General features: G+C 35.7%; 1 protein-coding gene across 7 annotated transcripts in view; it reads left to right on the plus strand.

The window, feature by feature from the left end:
* Nucleotides 1-23,674, plus strand: part of NKAIN2 (sodium/potassium transporting ATPase interacting 2) — a 921,761-nt gene that overhangs the window by 404,950 nt on the left and 493,137 nt on the right. For 4 of the 7 annotated variants that reach the window (XR_011422192.1, XR_001379336.3, XM_001504216.7 and 1 more), the window contains exon 2: nt 23,314-23,451. The exons of 1 other annotated variant lie outside the window; for it this stretch is intronic. Coding sequence is in view for 3 of the 6 variants with exons in the window: in XM_001504216.7 (XP_001504266.1) it covers nt 23,314-23,451 (138 nt within the window). In the remaining 3 variants the exon portion in view is untranslated. Of the gene's footprint in view, nt 1-22,026; nt 22,120-23,313; nt 23,452-23,674 lie in introns of those variants that run through there. 2 more of the 7 variants (XR_011422191.1, XM_070223735.1) reach the window with 1 other exon arrangement.

Here is a 23,674-nt window from a genome sequence, read left to right on the forward strand (position 1 = left end):
CTCCATTTTATATATTTGTTGCAAACAGAAAATAAGAGAAAGGGAGGCTCACCTGTAAATACTAAATGAGAGAAATCCCATCACAGTCAGTGATCAGAATGTTCAGAGTTCTTTGTGTTGCTCACTGATACCCAAACAGACCACATGAAGCTCTATTTGCTCAAACCGTAATTGAAACCATCACCCTAGCCATAGTGAGTTATAGGATGCTTGCAATAAAAGATACTCTTATTTGTCCTTTGGTTTAGAAATCCCACTCTCTGTTCTGTTTTCCCTTTTTCTACCCAAGTCATAGACACTGTGTGGTGCTGGTGTCTTCTGGGCATCATTTTCTTGCTCCATCTGCTGCTCTTCAAAACCTTTAATAATCATAAAGGAGCAGCATCCCGTTTCTTTGGAAGCCCCTCTCTATTGAACAAATGGATATGGAATGGAAAGTTCATTTTAGCTATCTAATTAAATCACCTTTTACAAGAGTAATTACCCCGTGGAGTATTGACATGCTACTCTATTTTCAGCAAGTAAGTTGGCAAAAAGGAAAGTTTAATCATTAAGCTCTGAGATCATCATTTGGGCAAAATACTTTGAAGGTACGGAAATGCAGCAAAAATCCAAAAGGTCTTCACCCACAGATACAGGTCACAGATTTGTCTTAGGAAAACTGCATTGGTTGCTGATGAAGGGTGGTTTTCTTTCACGTATTTCTGTGAAAAATGAGATAGTGCAGAGAGCCCTTACATGCCTATGTATAATTCATACCCTTGCTAAAGAATGTGAGGCTGTCTGATCCGTCTTAAATGTAACCACCCATCTTTGCCATTTCTGAGCCCTTAGAAAGGTAACCCAGGAACTAGAGGGAAACTGACAATCATTGATAATTTCGTGTAACTTCAATACCACCACCAGAAAAAGAGAAAAAAGGAAAAGAAAAACCATATCCTAAATCTAACAGCTCCATCCCACAAACATTTTGTTTTCTCTAATAGCTTAGCATGACTATCAAGAGTATATAGTTTTGGGAACTAGAAAATCTTGGTTTTAAATCTCTCCTTAATGTTTGGTCCTGTGCAATTTACTTAAAATATCTGTACTTCAGTTTCTTCATGTGTGCAACAAGTTAATAGCCTATCTTTTAGGATTCTTGAGGAGTAAAGTGGAGGTAAGATATTCCAAGGTTTATGTGTGGCCATGTCAAGAGGATAGAATTCATCTTCACATTATTTTTTCCATAATGTCTTTCCTCCTGGGATAAACCGTGTCTCAATTAGCATTTTTCTTCTGGATAAAGAGTTACATGAGAAACAATACTCAGCAACATACAAAATCAATAAATTCTTTTAGAAGTAAGAGGAAAATAATCTTGTGCTGGAGATTGCCAATGCTTTTCTCTTAGGCTGTGTCACTGAATGGATTTCTTTTCTAGAGGATCAATTTCCACATCCCTGATCAGGGTGGTCATCCAAAAACTCCAGTCCATTGTCAAGATGGATGAAAGCAGATGACCAATGAATTTAGAGCTAATGTTTTTTATCGCCTCCTTTATGCTATAGTCAACTAACCAAAGGGTAAAACACTCTCCGCGAATCTCGACCCTCAAGCCTTGGTTGCTCTTGTGTGCTCTTTTTGAAAATGCTCCTTTGACAGAAACTCCTAATGATGGAGCCAGGTTCCAGGTCTGTGGTTTAAGATTTGCTTCAGGGATCAAGCTGCCCAAACTTCCACAGCTCTTATGGGCTCAGAGTATGGAATTCATCCTTCACATCACCTAGAACTAATTTATTCACCCAGTATTTTCAGAAAACTGAATTTTCTCTTGGAGTATACCATATTATTTAATTAGAATTTTCATAATTATAAAATTAGAAATTATTAGTGTCAATGAAAATTCCTTAATTTTCCTGAACCATTTATGGAAGTCCATTTGAAATACAACATGACCAAATGTGATTTACCTAAGACCTAGAAAGTTCTACTCTTGTTTCCCACATATGAGAGAGAGTAACAATATGAAATAGTGTCTGTGTTAAAACCTAGCAATCACTTTAAAGCACTCGCTAGGTGCCAGCACTCCCCTGTCCACCTGACATTTAATTCTCAAACTGTCACATGAAGTAGGTGCTACTGTGATATTCTTTTCAAAGATTATAAAAACTGAGGTATAGACAGAGGAATTACAGAGGTCAAAGTGACACAGTTGCTAGACGGTGAAGCTAGGTTTAGAAGCCAGGCAATATGCCTCCAAAGTCAGCCTCACACAGCCCTGTACATTTGTATATTTTAATTATTTGGTTGTTTCATTATGCCCTACTTCAAAAGGAGGTGAAAGGTCAGAACTTGCCTTGTGGAAGGGATCTTTCTTCATTCACTCTTCCATTTTTTTTCAGTGCAAGCATTAGATTAATGTAAAAATAGTCCAACTATCAAAGTCATGATTTTATAAAAGGCTTTATTTTCTTAGTTTCTTGTTTCACTACATCCAGGGAACTACAGAAATCAAAATAATAACTTGAAACTATGTAATATATAATAGCATAAAATTGACAACACTTGAATCTGTACAATGCAGAAGTTAAGAACATAACTTTGGAACCAGTCAGGCCTTTAGGCAAGTTACTTTACCTCTCTGGGCACCAATTTTCTCAACTGTAAACTGGGGAAAAAATAGTTCTCCCTACATGGGATTGTTTCAAAGAAGAAATAAAGTAGTGTACATGTAGCATGTATGAGTCTCAGATGAGCAAGAGATACTTTCTTCACTTTCTGCAGAAACCCCTGAATTTCCATTGCATATTTATACAATTCCATTGTATATATATACTCAGCCATAAAAAATGACAAATCGTGCCATTTGCAACAATATAGATGGAACTTGAAGGTATCATGCTAAGTGAAATGTCAGAGAAAGAAAAATACCATATGATTTCACTTATGTGTGGAAGATAAACAAACACGTAGATAAGAAGAACAGATTGGTGGTTCCCAGAGGGTAGGGGGTAGGAGTAGGGCAAAAGGGTACAGGGGTACATATGTACAGTGACGGGTAAAACCTAGACTGTTGGTGATAAACACAATGCAGTCTGTACAGAAGCTGGAATATAAACAATATTATAAGCCAATAAGACCTCAATAAAAAAAACTCTGAATTTCTTTTTTTGAACTTTCGTTCTTCCCAACTGGTGAAAAATTTAATCTTAGTCATTTGGGGAGAGCTCCCCTCCATGCATCCTGGTCAAGCTTTCAGTAAGTTCTGTAGGGCCAAGGCATTGTGAGAGCAATGGAATTTCCTCTAATATGTATGATGTCATTAGTATAATTGGATAATTTAAGTTTTCTCAATCTTCCGTAAAGTACTTTGCAAACCCAGATTACAGCCCATGCCTGAGGTGGGGTGCTTTTTCTGGACACTTCTGTCTTCTTCTCTTTCATAATTCCTCAAGCTTATACACAAAAATAAAGTTTTGTGGGTCCATTCTGTGAGTTAGACATCCTAATGCAGGCATATTTCTGCCTTCTGACAAAGTATAATAGATGAGATTAATGATTGATATTCTTTATTGATTCTCATTGGTAATGATTTTGTTGAAAATAGTGAACAAAGTGATTAGTAATGATCAGATAGCTAGTGAAGAATTAGAACAGCATCTACATATCACTATAGTAGCAAGCAAATACCCTTCCTAATTTTTAACACTTGTTATTATAAAAAATATTTTGTTAATATTATTGAGATTTATCCAGACCTTCAGCAGTCTATATCAAACAATTGCAATATCTCAAGCACTGTTCTAGGCACTGGGTATATGTTAGTAAACCAAAGAGAAAAATCTCAGCCCTCATGCAGCTCACATTCTAGTGGGGAACACGGGAAATAAACAAGATAAAATGGGAACATACATAGTATGTTAGAGGGTGGTAAGTACTAAGGAGACATCATAAAGCAGAAGTGGGAGGTTTGGAACACGTGACGGGGTGCGATTATAAATTTAGATAAGGTGACTAGAAAGGTCTCAATGAGGAGATGAACTTTGAGTGAATAACTGAAGGAAATAAGGGAGTGAGTCACACAGGTAAGGGGAAAATAGTTTTTCAGGTAGGGAAGACAGAACATGTAAAAGCATTGAGGCAGGAGAATGCCTGCTGTGTTCAAGAATCAGCAAGGAGCCCAGTGTGCCTGCAGTGGAGTGAGTCCAGGGAGAGTCACAAGAGATGAAGTCAAAGAGGTGAGAAGCAGGTGGTGAGGCAGATAATGCAAGGACTCAGGCCAGTACATTTATTCTGAGATGGAAAGCCACTGGAGAATTTTGAGCAAAGGGGTGACATGATCTGAGTATATTTTAAGAGGAGCATGCTGGCTTTTGTCTTGAAAATAGACTGCAAGGGAACAAGGGCATGTAGAATTTCTCTAATTGATGAGCTATTACAGAGAAAATTTTAATGTAGTCAAGACTCATTGAATTATAATTCTATAAATTCTCCTTTTGTTTTACTGCAATCTGAGAATTTTGCAAAATGAAATTCTAACTTTTACGTTTCTAATTATATCCACTCAACACTCAATAATTGTGCTGAGGGTAATATGTGTGAGATGCATTTTTTGGCACCAACAGTGATACCCTGATGAACCAGAGAGAGGTTCAAGAAATTCATCTTTCAGAAGCCATGGTAGAACATGTCAGTATGTAGACTTCTAGAACATTGACAGTGAAGGGCAATGTAAAGGATTGGCTATGGTGCTGTGGTTTCCAGGTCTCTGATGAAAACTCTTAGGCCAGAAATCTCATCCATAAATATTTCAGATGTGAGAAATAACCAAATAAATCTGTGGCCCAATATGGTCTTGTTTTATTTCTCTTTATTTTTTCTTCTCTCCCTCTCTTTTTACTATCAGAGGAAGCTAAGCATGTTGATGTCTATTGTTGGCAGCTTTAATTGCAGAGTTTGCCAAATTGCTAAATTTGCAAATGACTAGCCACATTCCAATTTGGATTATCAGGGAATGAACACTTCAATAGGACTAGTTACAACTGCCTTACATCTTTGCATCCTTAGAATCATATGGAACTACCTAAGTAGCAACCTAGCTGAAGGTCAGGGTTATCAAGATGTGGAAGCACCGCAGCTGCTAAGTGGCAAGCATTCTACTTCAGTAGTAATTAAGGTTTAAATGGCAATTTGTGGGGAAACAGCCTTAATATCCACGCTCTCTTCTTCCCTACTCAGCTGGGCTAAGTGTCTCGCTTCTGTGCTCACCTAACCCCTCTGTGTATAACCATGTTGGTGGAATGTATCAAAATTAACTGAGAATGTGTCTGTGCCACTCTGCCACCTCCTTGAGGGCAGGGCCATGTGTGGCTCACACCTGTTCACACTCACCGTAGTGCCTGACAGATGTTAGTGTTCCATAAATGTTTATTTGCTTAAACTGTTGAACTGGCTGCTCACATGGTACTTAAATGAGTTTCAAATGGAAAACAAATAGACATTGAGTAAATGCTTTCGAGACCCAAATATTTACCAGATTTCAGGCACTTATCACCTAAGGATATATCAAACTCCATTCTCATCATGGAGGATGTCACAGTCCAGTGAGGGAGAGAGAGCTGAAAACTCATAGTTGCGACACAGTGGGATGTGACTATAAGAAGTTTAAGAGAAATGGCCAGCCCAGAGGAGGGCTACTCAGCTCTGTCAAAGCCATGATGGGATTCACTGGAAAAGTTTGATCAGGATCTTGAAGAGTGGATATTCTTTGTCTGGTAAAGAGGAGAAAGTTTGTTACAGAAAATGTGCACAGGATATAGAAAGCTGTAGAGATTTGAGATAAAATGTGTTGTCAGTTCTTAAGATAAAATTTAGGCTGTGTTTGTGAGCTTATTAAGTGAGCGAGATGAGAACTTCAGCTGGAAGCTAAAAGAGTGAAATGTGAGAAAGAATTTGATTGTATAGATTTAGTGAAACCAGATTAAAAGTTATAAAGAAATAATGAATGAAGATTGCATTTTAGAAAGGTCATTTTGGTGCCATATGGAGGAGAGATTAGAAAAGGAAGAGACCAAATGCTGGGAGGCTAGATAAGTTAATAACAAGCTGGGATGGATATCACATAGTGTGGTGTTGTGGCTGGAAATATGGACTCTGGATCCAGACTGTCTGGACTGGACTTTTGGTCTCCATAACTTTGTACAAGTTACTTAACTACTAAGTGCTTCAGTTTCTTCATCTATAAAACGGGTATAATAATGAAACCTACATATGGGGGGATTGTAAGTATTAAATTAAGTAATGCATGTAAAGAACATGACACATAGTAACCACTTCAGTGTTGTTTATTATCATTAATATCTCATTCAAGCATCATAAAAACCATACAAGGGAGATGCGTTATTTATACCCATTTTACAGATATGAATACTAAGTCTTCTAGGGTATAAGTTGGTATGATGACTAATTAGTGCATTTCATATATTTGCATATTAAATACACATGCAACAGGTCATAAGACAATGGGGAAACACTGGTTTCCTATCTATTAATGGATTTTGAATTTACTAGACTTATTAAAATCATGCAATTGTGAAGCTCTCATTCTCTTTAGTTTTGTTCTGAATTCAGAAGATTAGGATAGAACTGAAGCAACCACATGGCACATATAGAAAATAACATTTGGCATTATAAAGCCGGAAAGTATAAATAACATTTGTTCATTGTCCGGGCTCTGCAGGGCCAACCCTCATCCGCCAGACGCAGTACCTATATTTCACCTATTGATGGAAGTGGCACTCTGTATGTACTCGTAGTTTCATAATATGGTAATGTTGAAACATTTTACAAAGTTACCTTCTTGTCGAGAAGAAAATAAAATTCATCATGTCGTTAATTTCTAGGCTTCTATCAAAGTAAAAGCCCAGATAAGGTCAACATTACAACTGGTTTATAAATCATATCACCTATCTTACAGTATCTGTTTGTTTTCCATTTGTTTATAATAACAGGTGTCAACACCATCTGCCAGCTTAACAAATGTTCTGTGTTCGCCATGGTTCTTTAAGACATGTAGATCTTTGTCATACTACTCCTCAGACATGCACAGTATCACTTGGTCAATAACGAAATTCGAATTCGAGAAGCATCTATGCTTTATCAAGTAGTTCATGATGGGTGAAGTTTATTGTTTCTGATGTGCGGGCAATAGAAGACAGCAATTTTGAAGCAGCTATCAGATGCATTTTCAGGAATGTTAAGAAGGAGCTGATAAAAATATGTCTTTGTACACAATGAAGGAAATAGATCACCTTGTGGATTGTTCCTAACTACCTGTTAGTATTTCTCCTAGCCTTTGACGTTACAAGTTCAATCTACTGCATTTCCTCAGCTCATATGGGCTCAAGATGTCACAGCTTCACAGAGTAAAAGTTTCTTTTAATTTTCAGAAAGTCAATTTATGTGTATAGCAAAGAGGAAGTAGAATGTCAAAATTTTCAAAATTGGAGAATTATATTAAAAATTAGACATTCATTTGGGCCCGCCCAGTGGCATAGTGGTTAAGTTCACACACTCTGCTTTGGCAGCCCAGGGTTGGCAGGTTCAGATCCTGGGTGTGGACCTAGCACCACTCGTCAAGCCATGCTGTGGTGGCATACCACATGAAATAGAGGAAAATTGGCATAGATGTTAGTTCAGCGACAATCTTCCTCACACACACACAAAAATTACACATTCAAGTTTTATTTAATAGCAACTGGTTTAAACTCTCCTTTTAGATCATGAATCTCATAGCTTCTAGAATGCAGATGCCTCACTTCCTCAACCATTTCTATATTCACCTTTGTCAGGGCCCAATCTGGGAGATGTCTTACTCAAGTCAAGCGCTAAAATGCTGAACACTGTGTACAATGATAAGCCATAGTTGGCAAATATACATCAAACTTTAAATATTGATTAAAAATTATTAACTTTTTACTTATACATTTCCAAATCTCAGTTTGATTTGTGAGAGCAATCATGTTACTTTTCTAATCAAAAGTAAGCCTAATGTGGAAAAAATCTATCGTTAGTTATTCCAACTGGCCATTTACTTCTGATGAAATTGCTCTATAAAATAGATATAAAACCTCCAAGATCACAAAATCTCGATTACTGTGGAATGCAAAAACTGATGCTACTCAGTAACCCTAGAATGGTATGGAACCCTCAGTGAGGATAGACGCTGAATAGCAGGTTGGGATGACTTACCATTTTTGTACTTTTTGAATGTTAATAAATTCCTTTTATGTTTTTATTTATTTCTAGCTTTATCAAGATATGATTGACAAAAAATTGAATATATTTAAGTTATTCACCATGGTATTTTGATATAAATACACCTTTTGTAATGATTACCACATCAAGCTAGTTAGCATATCCATTGCATCACAGAGGTAGCACTTCACTTCACAGTTGCTATTTGGTAGATTCTTGAATAGGTCCAGCATCAAAGTATAGTTTTCAATTTTCAGTTGCTATTGCTATTTTAAAAATGTACATCTTCTTTAGTGTTGACTAATATTTAATAGCAATAATATTTGTACTTTCGTGTGCCAGCTACATAAAGTGGTGAATAAAACACAGTTCCAACCTTTAATATGTTTAGATTCTAAATGCAAATCATGTCACAATTTATACCTTATAATTTGCATGATCTATTTGTTGATAGAAGTCACTGTGGAAATGTCACTTTTTTATACAGACAGGTCCACATGCAAAATATGTGGACATATAAACTGCATGTATATTATATAATAGGTAGATAGAGACATAGACATTGATATAGAAATGTAGATAATAGAAATAAATCTGTACATATAAATTTCCAGAATTCATTGAAACCTATGGTGTTTGGTTCTCTTTTAGTAAATGTATTCAAATATGCTAAAATTAAGAGAAAGATAGCACATAATTTTCATTATGTTAGTTAAACTTTACATCATGTTTATGTTTTAGGTTTATATTTGTGAATTCTCAAGAAATAACTTGATCCATGATTATTTCCAAAAATACAAACAACCTCTGGAACATTTTATAATTTTAAAATTATCATAGCCTTAGATATATTAGACTCTAAATATATCATTTTCTTATAGTTTATTTCCAATACTATTGTATACCAAATTAGTCAAAGTGACATCAATGCAGGCTTTGTAGCATATATCATTATTGTAAACATACCCAATTTTAAAGTATAATTCAAACTTAGAACTTTCAGAATGGATACATTGAAAGAGATAGCCTAAAATTGTCAACTTATTTTGTAATAAGATTATAGAAGGGGGTTGAGAATAATTTTATTTGCCTTTTATGAAAAGACCCATGGTTATTTTCTTACAGAAAACCCATCTGTACAAGTAATTAGTAGATTGCGCTTTACTGACCAGGCTGCTTCTAATTCCCACCATGATGCTTCTTGATTCTCTGTGCATTTATAGGACTCTAACTACATGTGAGAGTGTAGACTTTGCAGGGCCAGCAAGGAGATCAGTGCCTTGGAACAACTGGGAATGGGAAAGTGCAGGAGAGTGCAGCACCTTGGTGACATCCTGCTGGTAAAAGCTGAGTGACTCATGGTGGGCGTGGCAGAGCTCAGCTGGAGCTCAGGTGCTGGAGTCTGGGACTGACATTGTTTTCTTCAAAACAAAATGTGAAATGTGATTGTCAGTGAAGCAAATAAAGCCAATCAGAGAGAATGAACAAAACAAACAGCGACGATAAACCTTGAGATGAAAAAGGAAAAGTGGTAGTAAATGCCATGCTTTTGAGACTCGGCCACATTTGTTATTGTTGACTTGATTGTTCAGAGTGAAGCACAATATCTTTTGCATAGTTTAATGTAATAGCTTTTTTGACTCTAAGTCATAATCTGTGACCCATAATACCCGTAATGATACTTTGCATAAAGGAACAGTTTAAAGATTTTTATTGACAAATAATTTCTTATAAATTTTCTCTAGCACTTTTGAGTATGATCTCTCTGTTAGGTAAAATTCTATGTATATGTCTGGCTTCTTACTGTATTTATGTAAGGGATGCTATTATATCTATATCTATATCTATACAAACATGTACATTTTTTTTTTTACTTACTCTGGTATTTTCTCCTAACTCTGTTAAATTTGGTGGTATCTTTAGACTGTTTTTCAAGAGTTTGAAATATACAACAAATTTAATTGAACTTTTGCCAATAACATTTTACTACTTGGCCAATCTCTTTCCAAGATATATGGTTAGTTTGAAAAAGAGAAGACATTTTCAAGGTATCGAAGGCTTTTATACAGACTCAAGTTACTTAAACACTGTTTAGCTCAGTAAGGTGAAATAACATAAGGGAGAGAGTATGGCCTTCAGTCATCAGATATAATTTAAAATCCCGTCTCCATTACTTACTTTCCTTAAATAAGTTATTTAATTTTCAGATTAATCAGTTTCTCATCCATCAAATAGGGATTCTAAGATCTACCTTTCATGATTGGACAATTAAATGAGATACCAACTATGGTGTCTGATAAACACGTATATATTTGTATGTGTATATGTCTAAGTATAGACACACACACAATTTTTGGTCTTAATTACCATATCTTTAAAATAAAAGGGAACAAGCTACTTACTTGTCCTTTTCAAGCCCTTATTTCTCTTCCATGATTAGCATACTTGAAGATTTAAGAAACTTCGACCTAATTAAAAGGGAATTATGTAAAGACCACATGGACATTTCAGCATTCTTTAACTCTTCCAACTCTAGGAAAAGAAAATATTAAATCCCAAGAAACCTTGCTACCAAATGAGTCTTTATGGCATATTTTGAAATAATCAGATTGTCAGAACTTGGAAAACAATACAGCCCTAAAACCTGATAGTTATTCCTGCTGAGGTTATCAAACACAGAGCAAATGGATGTAAAGTCCTGATTAATTGTTTATCTATGGATCCAAGGAAAATAATTGACAACTTTCAAAAAGTTAAAGTCATTTTCATGAAGGAAGCCAAGAATGCTGACTTACTACTTTTCTGGCTTCTATTTGCTCCAGGGTATGAGATGTTGGTCAGAGTTTATCTTTCCTGAACACTGTCGTGAATTAGGATCTACAGAATCATTTGAATCCTCTAGATTATGGTGTAATGCAGTGGATATGTTACTTATTTTATATGTAGAATTGCAGAAATGTGTTGGGTCCAGAAAAATGATACAGTTCTGTCTTTAGACATTGGGCCAATTAATCCAAAATATTTTTTTAAAGCAGTGAATTATAGAAGTAATACTTGACACATTTTACTTTAACTCAAACTGTAAAAGACTCTTCTTTTGATCTAGGACTAAGGACTCTTCTTTGTGCGTGGAATCAGTGGCTGGAGTTTGACATTTTCCTTTTTTTCATTAAAAAATCCATAATTTATTGTCTGTGGATTTTTATGTGTTGATTTCTTTACAGTGTAATAAGAACTTAAGGACTTTAAAATCATTTGGAAAAAGAGTCCTTTTAGATTTTTATCATTGTTTTTCCGACTATCGTTTAGAAACTCACTTTTGTCCCTTTATATAGTCTTTCCAATATGTTAAACTTAGATTTTATTTTTTAAAAAATTATATTTTTGCACTCATAAGTTAATTGCATATGTAATAATTGAATTATGTAGTGATACATGTTACAAGTACAAGTGACGTGACCAGGTTTGAGTTTGTGTTTACAGCAAGCAGTGTATAAAATATATACTTCAAGTGATGGGAACAGATACATGTAGACTTACTCTACATAAGCGTGCAATTCAACTAACAGAGCAAGAGCATATGAGAGTAGTCTGGGAAGCCTACTGCTTATGAGCAAGTTTTACGGAACTTCTACTGCTTGATGTTGAACTCAAGACATCAGTAGAATATTCACATTTGTAAGTAGTTCTGTGTTTGGGACAGCTCATAAGTAAAATGGACCACTGAAACATATTTAGCGTCCTAAATTTCTCTCCAGATAATAGCATCACTTCAGAGGTATTATCTAGTTTTTTCCACATTGCCAGTGGCATGAAACTGCATGTCATTGGGAGATAGAAGACTGATAACCTTGCAGCAATGTGGGTACCATACTAAGGGCTACATAAAGTGGGAAAAATTCCATTACTTAAAAATTTGTATCAGGTGATGTTTTGTGTGGTTTCATCAACTTTATATCAATGAATCTACTGCAAAGAAAATGTTTGATGAGTTAATGAAACTAAGGAGAAAAAATCGTTCTTGAAACAAAGTATAACTAAGTATGTATGTATACATTTGTATCTATAATGACATTAGTACAACATATATACACATATATTCTATATATATATGTATTATGTATGTATACATATTTTAATATCACCTGAGATGTGATATAATTTGGTTCAAAACTTGGATTCTTGACAAATCATTTTTATCTATAAACAGTCATATAACCTTGAGCAAATTAATCTCTCTCTTGCTTCAGTTTTCTAATCTTTAAAAAGAAGATGAGGGGCTGGCCCTGTGGCCGAGTGGTTAAGTTCGCACACTCCGCTTCGGTGGCCCAGGGTTTCCCCGGTTCAGGTCCTGGGGGCAGACATGGCACTGCTCGTCAGGCCACGCTAAGGCGGCGTCCCACATGCCACAACTAGAAGGACCCACAACTAAAATATACAACTATGTACTGGGGGAATTTGGGGAGAAAAAATAAAATAAAATAAAATGGGGATAATAATATTGCCTACTTCATTAATAAGCTATCTGTAAAATGCTTAAATTGCACTATAAATAGTAATAGTAGTATATAAAATATGTGTGCGTGCACACAGAGAAACCATGTGTGTGATATAAGAGTGCTTGTAATGCTTTGAATTTTCAAGTTTAAGGTATGAAATACATTTCGTAGCTTGACAGAATTTATCGTTTTGAGCCTGTACCAGTTATCTATGCTACATTAATGTAGTCTCTGGTAAAACTCCTAAAGCTGATAGAGAAATATCATCTCTTATTACATTCACCCACGGACAGACACAGACATCTTCTGTCAACAGGAAAACAAATATTATGACTGCCTCTTTTCAGAACATCTCCATATCTGTGTTGAATTCAATAATATGGTTACATGAAAGGGCACAGACCACATGGTATTCACCATGCCAGAAATAGCATACCTCATGACAAATTCTAAAATGTTCCTGTAGCCATCTGAAATGGTATTCTCTAGTATTCTTAGTTGCAATTTCTGATAAAACCTACTGCCACAGTGACTGCCAGTACATGGTAGTAGTCTTGATAACATTTCTGCTTTCATTTCAACTCTTGATTGGCCGTTAGCAGTCACAGTAAGTGAGGCTGTCATTCCATCTCCTGTACTTATGAAACTGAATTTTATGAAAGAGATGTAACTTAGAGTTTGAGAGGTTTGATTGACATCTTCCATATGGCTGCCTTACTGTAGTCAAAGAGACAGTGCCCTGACATCTCCTCTGGGGCCTTCATGCAAGGAGGGGAAGAGGAGATGGGGGGGAAGGCGACAGGAAAGACCCCAGAGTGCAGGACACTGTGCACCCACTTCTGGGCATGCTTCCACCTTCAATCCTGTTAAATATACAGTGTCTGCTAAACAGGGAACATCAACCATGGTAATGACGTTATTAATTCACTGCCTTAGATGAGGGGAGGCCAGGAGGATTGGAGTGACATTTTACCTTGCTTTGAATTCACAAAATAAATATCTATATCGAGATACACCGTATTTATTAAGATCCACACTGAAAACTGCCTAGACACTGCTTCTCTGATAATGATATATGAGGAATGTTTTTGGACTCTTTGTCAGTTTTTCAGAAAAAAAAATCTGCATTTTTACCTAGTTGACAAATTTCAAATTCTCCAGATGGCAGCTTTAATATGTTTAATATGATTGTGCTGTTAAAAAATAGCAATAGAGTTTTCTCTAGAGAAAAGCCATTTTCTATGAGAAAGCAATACCATATGATACATGAAAATAAGAATATTGCAAGCTATTTTTGTTTTTTGGCTTTTACTGAGCTCTCGATGAATAAAAAATCAGTACTGAACAAGTAGATACTGCTGCTGATGAACTTAAGCAGTTTATTCTACCCAATTCCTAGAGTCCCTTATTAAAATATAGTCAGCTCACCCTCATCTGCTTTTCTGTATATTGGTAATATTAGCCACATCATGATGTTTTTTGTGTAACACTTGCTGCGTGAGCAGTTGGAGGTTTGGAAATGGATCAGAGCCAAATATATAGATCCACAGCAGGCATGTCATTTGAACAACTACACCTGGGCCCCCTTGAGAGTTTTGAGAATTTCTGCCCTAAGAACGATTTCAGATATTAGCATATCTCATAGTGTAGGACTGATTCTCTCAATGTGAAAATTGTCTGATTCATGTCATCACTTCTTCCCAATCCCGCACCTCACTACAGCCTCAGACAGTGCTTTGCATTGCTCAATACTTACAATATATTATCAGTGCTTGTAGAATGCCTGGTTTAAAAGTCATGCATGGCTGGGGCTGGCATAGTGGTTATGTTCTCGTGCTCCACTTTGGTGGCCCAGCGTTTGCCGGTTCAGATCCTGGGCACGGTTCTGTGCACTGCTCAAGCCATGCTATGGTGGTGCCCCACATATAAAATAGAGGAAGATTGGCATGGATGTTGCCTCAGGGCCAGTATTTCTCAGCAGAAGGAGGAGGATTGGCTGAGGATGTTAGCTCAGGGTTAATCTTCCTCAAAAAAAAAAAAAATCCATAGCCACAGTCTTCTCAACATTAAACATTTTCTTCCTGTGTTATGAATACTTAACCTATTTGTGTATTGAGTTGACCTCGAATCAGTTAAGACTTGGTTATGGGGATACTGGAAATTCAAGGTCAAATGGACACATTAAACTTCCTAGCTCATGCCTGTCATGTGCCTTGAGTGAGCCGTGAAAACTGCCCAAAACAGCTGTCATTTTGATGTGTTCTGATTCTTCTGGAAAGTTAGATTTCCACTGAGTAAAATTAGAGACTCTGTGGAAAAATCAAAACAGTGATCCATCTACCAAGAGGACCTGGACTGTGATCTTTTTAGCTCATTTCAGACGAGTACAGGGAGACTTTAAACAAATGAAAGTTTGCCTACTAAGGTATGAAACTATTTCGCGGCACAACTGATAAATGTCATTTTGTTGTGACTTTGCTGGATTGTTAGTCTATTAACTGCATCAATAGCATAAACTTTCAGTTTATTTTATTTTCAAAAAAGCTCTGTCCTAACTGTAAACTTGTCTGTAGAGTGAATTGCACAATTTGTAGTAATAGAGTAATAGCAATAATAATGATTATTTTAATGGGTTATTGTAATGATTGTGACTTTTCAAACCATACAGCTATATATAAAAATAGTTAGTGTATCTTTTTGATCTTTTATCTTGTGCTGAGACCAATGACCTGTTTGTTTACTTGCTTATTGAATTAAGGAAATATTTGGTAATAAAGTAGAAATAATGCCCTTAAAACTTTTGAAAAAACACCATAAGGTCCTAGTATGTTTAGGTGTGAATTGTTTGTGGTTGCAAATATGGACATTGAAGTTAGAATACTAGCGTTTGATCCCAGCTCTACAGTCATGATCTTGGTCATGGCATCAATTTCCTCATCTGTCCAGTAAAGGAAGCGACAGATAATCCTTGTAGAATGTGTGATTTAAAAGTAAGCATTAGCTTAAGTAACATTTTAAAGTGCTTATCATAGTGCCTGGGATATAATAAGCACTCAATCAATTCTTAATTATTATTATATCAGAATCCAGACTCACTGTCTATTCAGTCAGAGGGCACAGATTTGTGTATAATAAAGAGATAAGTAAAAATTTTTTAAATCCCCACTACTAAAAATCAAATAACATTTAGTGATTACACACACACACACACACAATTTGGCATAAGCACAACATGTCAAAAAATCGTATGACTGGGTAAGTTCAGTTCAACAACAGTCAAAAAACATTTTTATTTTTGCTCTAGTGTTAACTTATTGTGCTACTTTTTTAGAAGGCTATTTTCTATTTCTTAAATCTAGTATAATATGCTAGTCATCAACTTGTCTTTTGATAGCATGAGTATTAACTATGAAATGGTTATAAATTGCTCTGCAGAATGAACAGCTGTGAGAATAATAAATGATTCTGTTATCACAACAACTATAATATTAGCTGGCATATTTAGAGTTATATATAAGTGGAATTATTACACAAAATAGTGGGAAATGTCTTAAAATACTCTATTATGTGGGTCAATTACATAACTCCATTAAATTCAACCTCAGAAATATGTGACTGACCTCATTTCAATAAAGATCTGTTAAGAAATACCATGTACGCTGTTGCAGTAATGTAGCTAGTAAGAAAATGTACTTTTGTAAGAAATGCAAATACTTGTTTTTATTTAGTTCCTTTGACTTTATACCAAATGTTCTCTAGTATTTTCTTGAAAATCTTTACTGTGCTTATATATATGGAGACAGAGTTTTTCAAATAAATGTTGATTTTTGTCACATTTGAAAGGTGTAAAGAGTGAAGGAAATTCACAGAGGAAATAATGATGTTTGAATTCTGTTCTTTTACAATAGTACTAGGATAGGTTAGACACATGAGGTGTTAAATCAGACAGCAAAACATTCGTTAAGAAAGACCCCCTCTGAATAATTGAGGTTATCTATGTCTGCCATGTTATTATTTGCATTTGTGACCTGTAGAATAAGAAACATTCAATCATCATTAAATGAAATATGCTGACAAAGGTATAAATATAGAATAATATTTGTTCTAAAATACCGGTGTCCAAACTTGTTATGCATTGTTGAAATATGAATCAATAACGGCAGCCATCTTAGGATGCAACCTAGGCATTTAAACAAATACTCCATGTACATTAATGCATTAATCTTCACAAAAATCTTAGGAGCTATGTACCACAATATCCTCATTGTATAGAGGAAGAAAATGAGATTCATAGAGATTAGGTGACCTACTATGGTCACATGGTGTGTTAGAATCAAACATGATTTTCTAATTCCAAAACTTGAGTTCTGAATCACGATGACGTGTTGACTTCTGTTATAATCAGAGCCATTAGGGCCAAATCTCTTTTTGGTGGTGTTTTTGTTGTTTGTTATTGTGGTTTATTTCTTTGTTTTGCTTTTAAAGAAAAGCAGTTATGTGGAAGGAGATAGAAAATCCTTGGTTGTGTGCTTGTGCTTGGTTTCCTCCATATCTTCCGTGTATAATCATTGCAGACCCTACTTCGAGTTTATTCTCTTCATTTCATGTATGAATCAGTCTCTTGGTGAGATGAAGAAATTTATCTCTAGTATATCTCCTGCATATAATGTTTAAAAGCTGGCATGTATGTTCTCAATTATTTTGTCCACTATGAACAACACAGAGAATCTTAAGGGGGAACATCATCAATCCTATTTATAGAGAATTTTACTTTGTGATATCATCATATTTTAGACAGTATCATAAACACATCAGCACCTCAGCAATATTGTAAAAGCCCAAAATACCTCTAAAGTCTTTACAGCTTTCCTGAAGATTGGCTTAAAAGTAAGAGAAATCAACAGGGTGTATCTTTACTGATTCTGGAGCAGACAGGTCCAGAGTATGCTCAAGATTACAGTCCATGCTAGGAGACTGCAGAGAGGAGTAGTAACCAGACTGTGGATGAGATCTAGCATGGTAAGATCCAGCAAAGGGGCAGAATAAACACACACATAAGAATTAGCAGCTTTACCAAAGTGAGCAGACAACCAAGAAACAGAAAATACTGCACCTGGGAGTCGGGCAGGGGAGAAACCTGAGTCCAAGGCAAGATCTCAGGGCAAGAACATCTCGCTGAAGGAGCAGAGTCCTTGAATGGATCAAGGAGACAGGACCAGAACTGTTTCCTTCTCTCCTGCAGTATTAAGTTCCTTATGGAACAGGAAACAAAGAGTGCGTACAACTGGGAACAAGAAATTGACCATGCTTGACTGGAATGTGGGGAAAAAGGTCAGCAGCAATTTCTATTGACAAAATTCTGACAAACAGGTGGCCATACTGTAGGTCTGCCTGGAAGTTTATCTAAATTTTCATGGTCCCTACAGAAGAAATAAGAATTTCAGACCCATTCTGGGAACTGTTATGCCCATTTCAATTTTCATCTTGATTTTCCTTTGTATTTCCTACTTTTCATGTATAACAAAGCTAATTTTAGTTGTCAGGTAAGTTATCTTCGCCTACAAACAACTAAAATGCAAATCATTTCTTTATTGATTCCTGGAACCCCACAGTGTATATTTTATTACTTTTGGCGAGATTTGTCATTTCCCTGAAGTCCACTTGGACGAGGCAAATGGACTTTGGATGGGAGCATTCCACTCGACTAGCGTCCAAATCTAAGTCTATCTTACATCTTTCCGCAGAGACTTGAGAGTTGAGACAATCTGGAAGCTCAGGTTTCTGAAGGAGAGAGTGGAAAGTACAGGAGGAGGACAGGGGGTGCCCATTGATAAGTTCAATTTCAATTTATAGGTTAGCACTAGAAACTTAATTTGGTTGTTGCTAGCCTTTAATAACACACTCATTTTATTTTTTTAATCAAGGAACCCATGTTCCACCATGATAGAATAGAAAGCCTATTTTTTTCCTCTCAAAGGCCATATAAAAGTTTTATTTTGTATTATTTGTAATAACTCACAAGCTAAATTTTAAGCATATAAAATTATAGTAATATTTGGGAGGAAAATTTAAGACTAAGAAATCTTAGTTTTTATTTGCAAAACGCAATGTCTCAAAGAAATCTATTCTGGGTTCCACCAGTCGAAAACAACTAGCTGTAAACATGCCATTTTGGCTTTTTATTAAAAAGTATTTTAATGTGTTTATGTACATGTGACTTCCTTGTTAATAAAGTTAAATGGCAATGGCTACCTAGGAAACCCATGTAGGATTCCCACTTGCCATGCAAACACTTGAAGCAAATGTGTTTCAGACTGAATACTCTCCTATTAAGAGGTCAAATTTAGTTTCACAAATTATTAACTTAATTGGGCTCAGATTTCTCGGGTGTAGATTGAAGAGTATGGATTGAGTCTCTTCCAGTTTGAAAGTCAATAAATTTATTTATCTTGGAAATTTCACAGGAGTTCTTTATGAAATTTGTTGTCATCGAAAGTAAGATAAACTTTACCTAATGGTAATTATCAGAAAGGTATTTGAAAACATCTTTAGCTTAAGCATACTCTACTAGATGAACAATAACTATTAGAATTCACATTTACTATAACGCAAAAGAGAAGGGTAATTTTGGTGTTTTACCAGTACGAACATAGATATCAAAGAATAATTAACACTTGTTATAGTATTTGGGATTTTGCAAACAGAATTTGACCCAGAATTCCACTTTGTGGGGTTTAGCCTATGGATATGTCAACACTATATACAAAGTGGTTTAACACACTTATGTGTGTTATAGCCAAAATTGGAAACAAATTAAATATCTGTTAAAATGGAATTTTTTATTAGGATATAATGAGGTAGATCTATAAATGCAGGATGTGCTAAGTGAGAAGTGCAAGGTGAAAAGCCATATCTACATTACAATCCCATTTATGTAGATAAAATGATGTGAAAAGAATTTACATATGCGTGTATGTGACAGATATTTGCCTATATGCTGGCGTCTTATTTTCCTGATAATATTTTCCTGAAGAGCTATGCACTTAACACTGCTTCCCCGGGTTGACGCAAGTTTCTTTTGGGGAAAGTGAGTGGGACTGGATGGTTTCTTCAAAGTTTAAGTGTTTAAATAAATGTTGCACCTTATGTTTTAAGGCCAGAGCAACCTTCAAAACAGAGTCAGACAAGAGAGAAAAAGAAAATTTACTTATAGGTCAGTTTATAGATATAAAACTCTTAAATAAAATTTTATTTAACCCAAACTGAAATTATGATAAAAATAATATTCCAAGTAGAGATTTTCCCAGGGGGAAAACAAAAAGCACAATTGAACATGGCAAAACCTGTCAATATAATCAATCACATTGATCTACAAGGAAAGAAAGTGATTATCTCAATAGACACAGAAATAGTAATTGATAAAGATTAGCCCCTGTTTATGTTAAAAAGTAAATACCTCATAAAACATAGTAAGAGAAGCAAATAGAATTCTTTATGGAAAGCAACAAGTTATGCATTTATAATTAGCCACTGTGCAGAAGCCAAACACAAAGAACCAAAATTTATATAGAGTAAAATAGATAAGAGTGAAAGAAGCTCATACCATAAGAATTTTTAGTGAAAATGACATACAACAGCAGTGTATGGTTTTCAAGGCCATATACATATGTTTGTATGTCAGGTGATTGAAAGGACATAAAGTAAATACATTATGGGGGTCCAATGAGCAAAAAGGGAGTAACACTGAGAACATGGGTTGAAGGAGGCAAATAAGAAAATAAAACAAAACAAAATAAAAAAGAGCTTGCCTTGACCAATGCTGATATAATGTCGTAAACTGACAAGTATTATCAAAGAGATTCTCTACACCATTCCAAAATAAATAAATGAGGCAGGTAAAAGGTAACCTATATCCTCTCACCAGCATAGGCCTGCAGAATGAACCGTGAAAGCTTTTGTTTTTGGACCAGGTGTAACTCAAGTCCATAAGTAGGGACATAGTGCAGGGGCTCTGCACAGAGGCCTGAATTCCTGTTTCGGCACCTCTGAGATCTCAGGAGAATCACTTAGCCATACTACACCTTAGATTTCTTAATCTGAAAATAAGACAATAGTACTTACCTCCCTGGGTTTTGTGCAGAATCAATGAGATAATATATGACTGGGGAATGGTATGAATGCTCAGCACATCGTTAAGTGTTTTAACAGATATTCATTCTCTTCTCTCCAACCCTGCAGAAATTTCATAGTTAATATACTTCCTATTGGAAGGAATTCGTAGGAAAGGATCGTAACTACTTCTATAAATTATCATTCTGTTTATACTCACTGAATTTTTCAGAAAATCTTCTATTCTTCAGTCCTAGCTCTAAATTACAGAACCTGTGATACAGCTAATAGGGCCAATCAAAAAGAGGTAAAAAAAAAAAAAAAAGCAGAAATACGCTAAGTGAAGGATTGTACATTAACATATTGTCTGCATGAGCTTCTAAGTACTGTTTGATGGAACTGTTAGTTCTGTCATGAAACAGGCTGATACATGTGATGTAACTTCATTTTAGCACTGCAGACTTAGAAAGTATGTTATCATCTATATATTTTTTTATAATTAACAGCATTACTGCTATTTTCTTCCATAATTGGTGTGTTTATGGAGAGATTTCCCACTGTTTGACGGATGCACTTCATCCTCTATACTTTTTCCCTGCTGCGTTCCCACAATTATGGTGCTCAAAATTTATGGAGTTTAGAGTCGTCTTGCTGCTGTTTTCCATTCCTACTTACTGTTTATTCATGGGATAAAGATAAGATGTTTCTATGTTGGAGTGAGCTTTATATAGATGATTAGCGATGCTATTCTGAGAACAAGCACTTACTTTTTGGTACCATTGATGGATTCAAAAACAAGGCGTATGTGATACTGCCTAACATCACAAATGGGTCTCCTTTATATGAAGTGTTGACTGCATGATAACAGTTGAAGGAATGTTTCAACAGAAGGCAGGTTAAGGTTTATGAGGCTGGGGTCATAACGCAAGTTCAATGACGATCTGTTTATTTATCAATTGGAATATTGCATTCCACTCTGGGACTCTAGTGGGTATTGTAGATTTTGGAATATGCAGAGTAGAACAGAAGTAGATTCTCTCTTTTTTAAAAGTCACTGCCCACATTAAGAGAAAATGAAGATTTGATGAGGCTGGACTGTTATTGTTAAAGCTACTCCATGGTACCCAGTGTGTCTTAGGAAACAGAGGTGTTATGCAAACAGTTGTCATGAGTTTATTTTCTCTTTCAATGCCTGATGGGAAAATGTGCTGCTCAGCTAAAGAAGTACAGTGGGGATAATGCTCATTCAAGAAATCTTCAAACTGAGCTACAGGTATTTAATTTAAAAGCACACTGTTTCAAGAGTTAGTATGTCTTTCTGACAAGAAATATCATTAAAGCATAATGATGTTAGTAACTTAGGGGTTTTAAAATCATTTTCATTTAAAATCTGGCTGAAAAAAATTGTTGAATCTTTGTGCAAAACATCTGATCCTCTTACAATGTTTTACTCTGAGCAGATAGTTTATTATCATTCCACCTGAGGACAGGCAGGAAGAATACAGCTGGGTTTAACACACACTATCCCCTTAGTGTTGTTAGATCTGATGAGAGACTTGCCAGCTATCCAGGTTTCATTTTTCAGTATAAAGTGGCACTTCTGGACTACCGGCCAATCTCGGGTTTGGGTTGTCTGGTTGGTTGTTTAGTTAGTTGGTTGATTGGTTTTGGTATTTTGCTCTCACTGCTTAGATTTTTACATATGTCTTAATTGTGAAGTTGTCAGCACAGATGAACGTAGGATAATTTGAAATGACTTCAGTTCCTTGCTTGTATAATAGTGATGCTTTATTATTGTTTTCTGTGTTTTAATTGCCTTCTGGGCCTTTCTTTGACCTAGTTAGTTTAGGTAACCGGCTATGACAAAAAGTCATGTTTGATATATAATCTTATGATATTAGGGTTAGAAGGACCCTAGATACTAGTCAAAGTCCTGCATTTTACAAATGAGGAATCAGACCCTCGGAGAATGGAAATGATGTGCCTGGGGCACTACAGCTGCTCAGGGACAGGCCTATATCCAGAATCCGGGTCTCTTGACTTTGCTGAAGAATTCTTTTTCCTCTACATCAACCTCCTTTGCTCTAGTCCCAACTTCTACAAGGACATTTGAGCAGATCCTAACAACAGACCCTTCTTGTAGACTTCCCGAACTTGCTGGTTGATGACTTCAAGTGTTTGACAGCGCATATGACAATATAATTTACCCTGTGACTACACAGTGACATCCTGTGAATACTGCTTGATGCCTCCACAAAATCTTCTCTGAAAGGATTGTATCCGTCTATGGATCCACAGCTTCCGTAGTCTTCCTTTGAAATATCCCTGAAAATGTCATTCTCACTGTTAGATATAAAGACAAGTGCCAGATATGGTAACACAGTTGTAATTGCTAATTATGCATCCATGTGATCCTTTTTTTCTCTCACCACTATGCTCATCTGTATCTCCTGTTTTGCTGTTCCAGGTTTGTGTGCTGGAGAGGCAAATATTTGACTTCCTTGGATATCAGTGGGCACCTATCCTGGCAAATTTTGTACATATTATTATCGTCATTCTTGGTTTATTTGGAACAATTCAATATAGACCTCGGTACATAACAGGAGTAAGTACCTTTCCTGCCTTTTAAAAATTTTGTTGAAATAGAGAAAGATATGAAAACCACAGTGTCTTGAAAAATTATATGTATATCCTCTCCTTAAAGTACCATGTGTTTCTTTTGATATTTTCAGGTTACATCTACTGTCACTGAAAATGTCGAGCTTAAAGCACATGACAGTGAATTTAATCAGATTGTATTTTCATAAATTGTACTTTCAGCAAATATT

This window comes from Equus caballus, chromosome 10 (genome assembly GCF_041296265.1).
Source record: "Equus caballus isolate H_3958 breed thoroughbred chromosome 10, TB-T2T, whole genome shotgun sequence".
Lineage (NCBI taxonomy): Eukaryota > Metazoa > Chordata > Mammalia > Perissodactyla > Equidae > Equus > Equus caballus.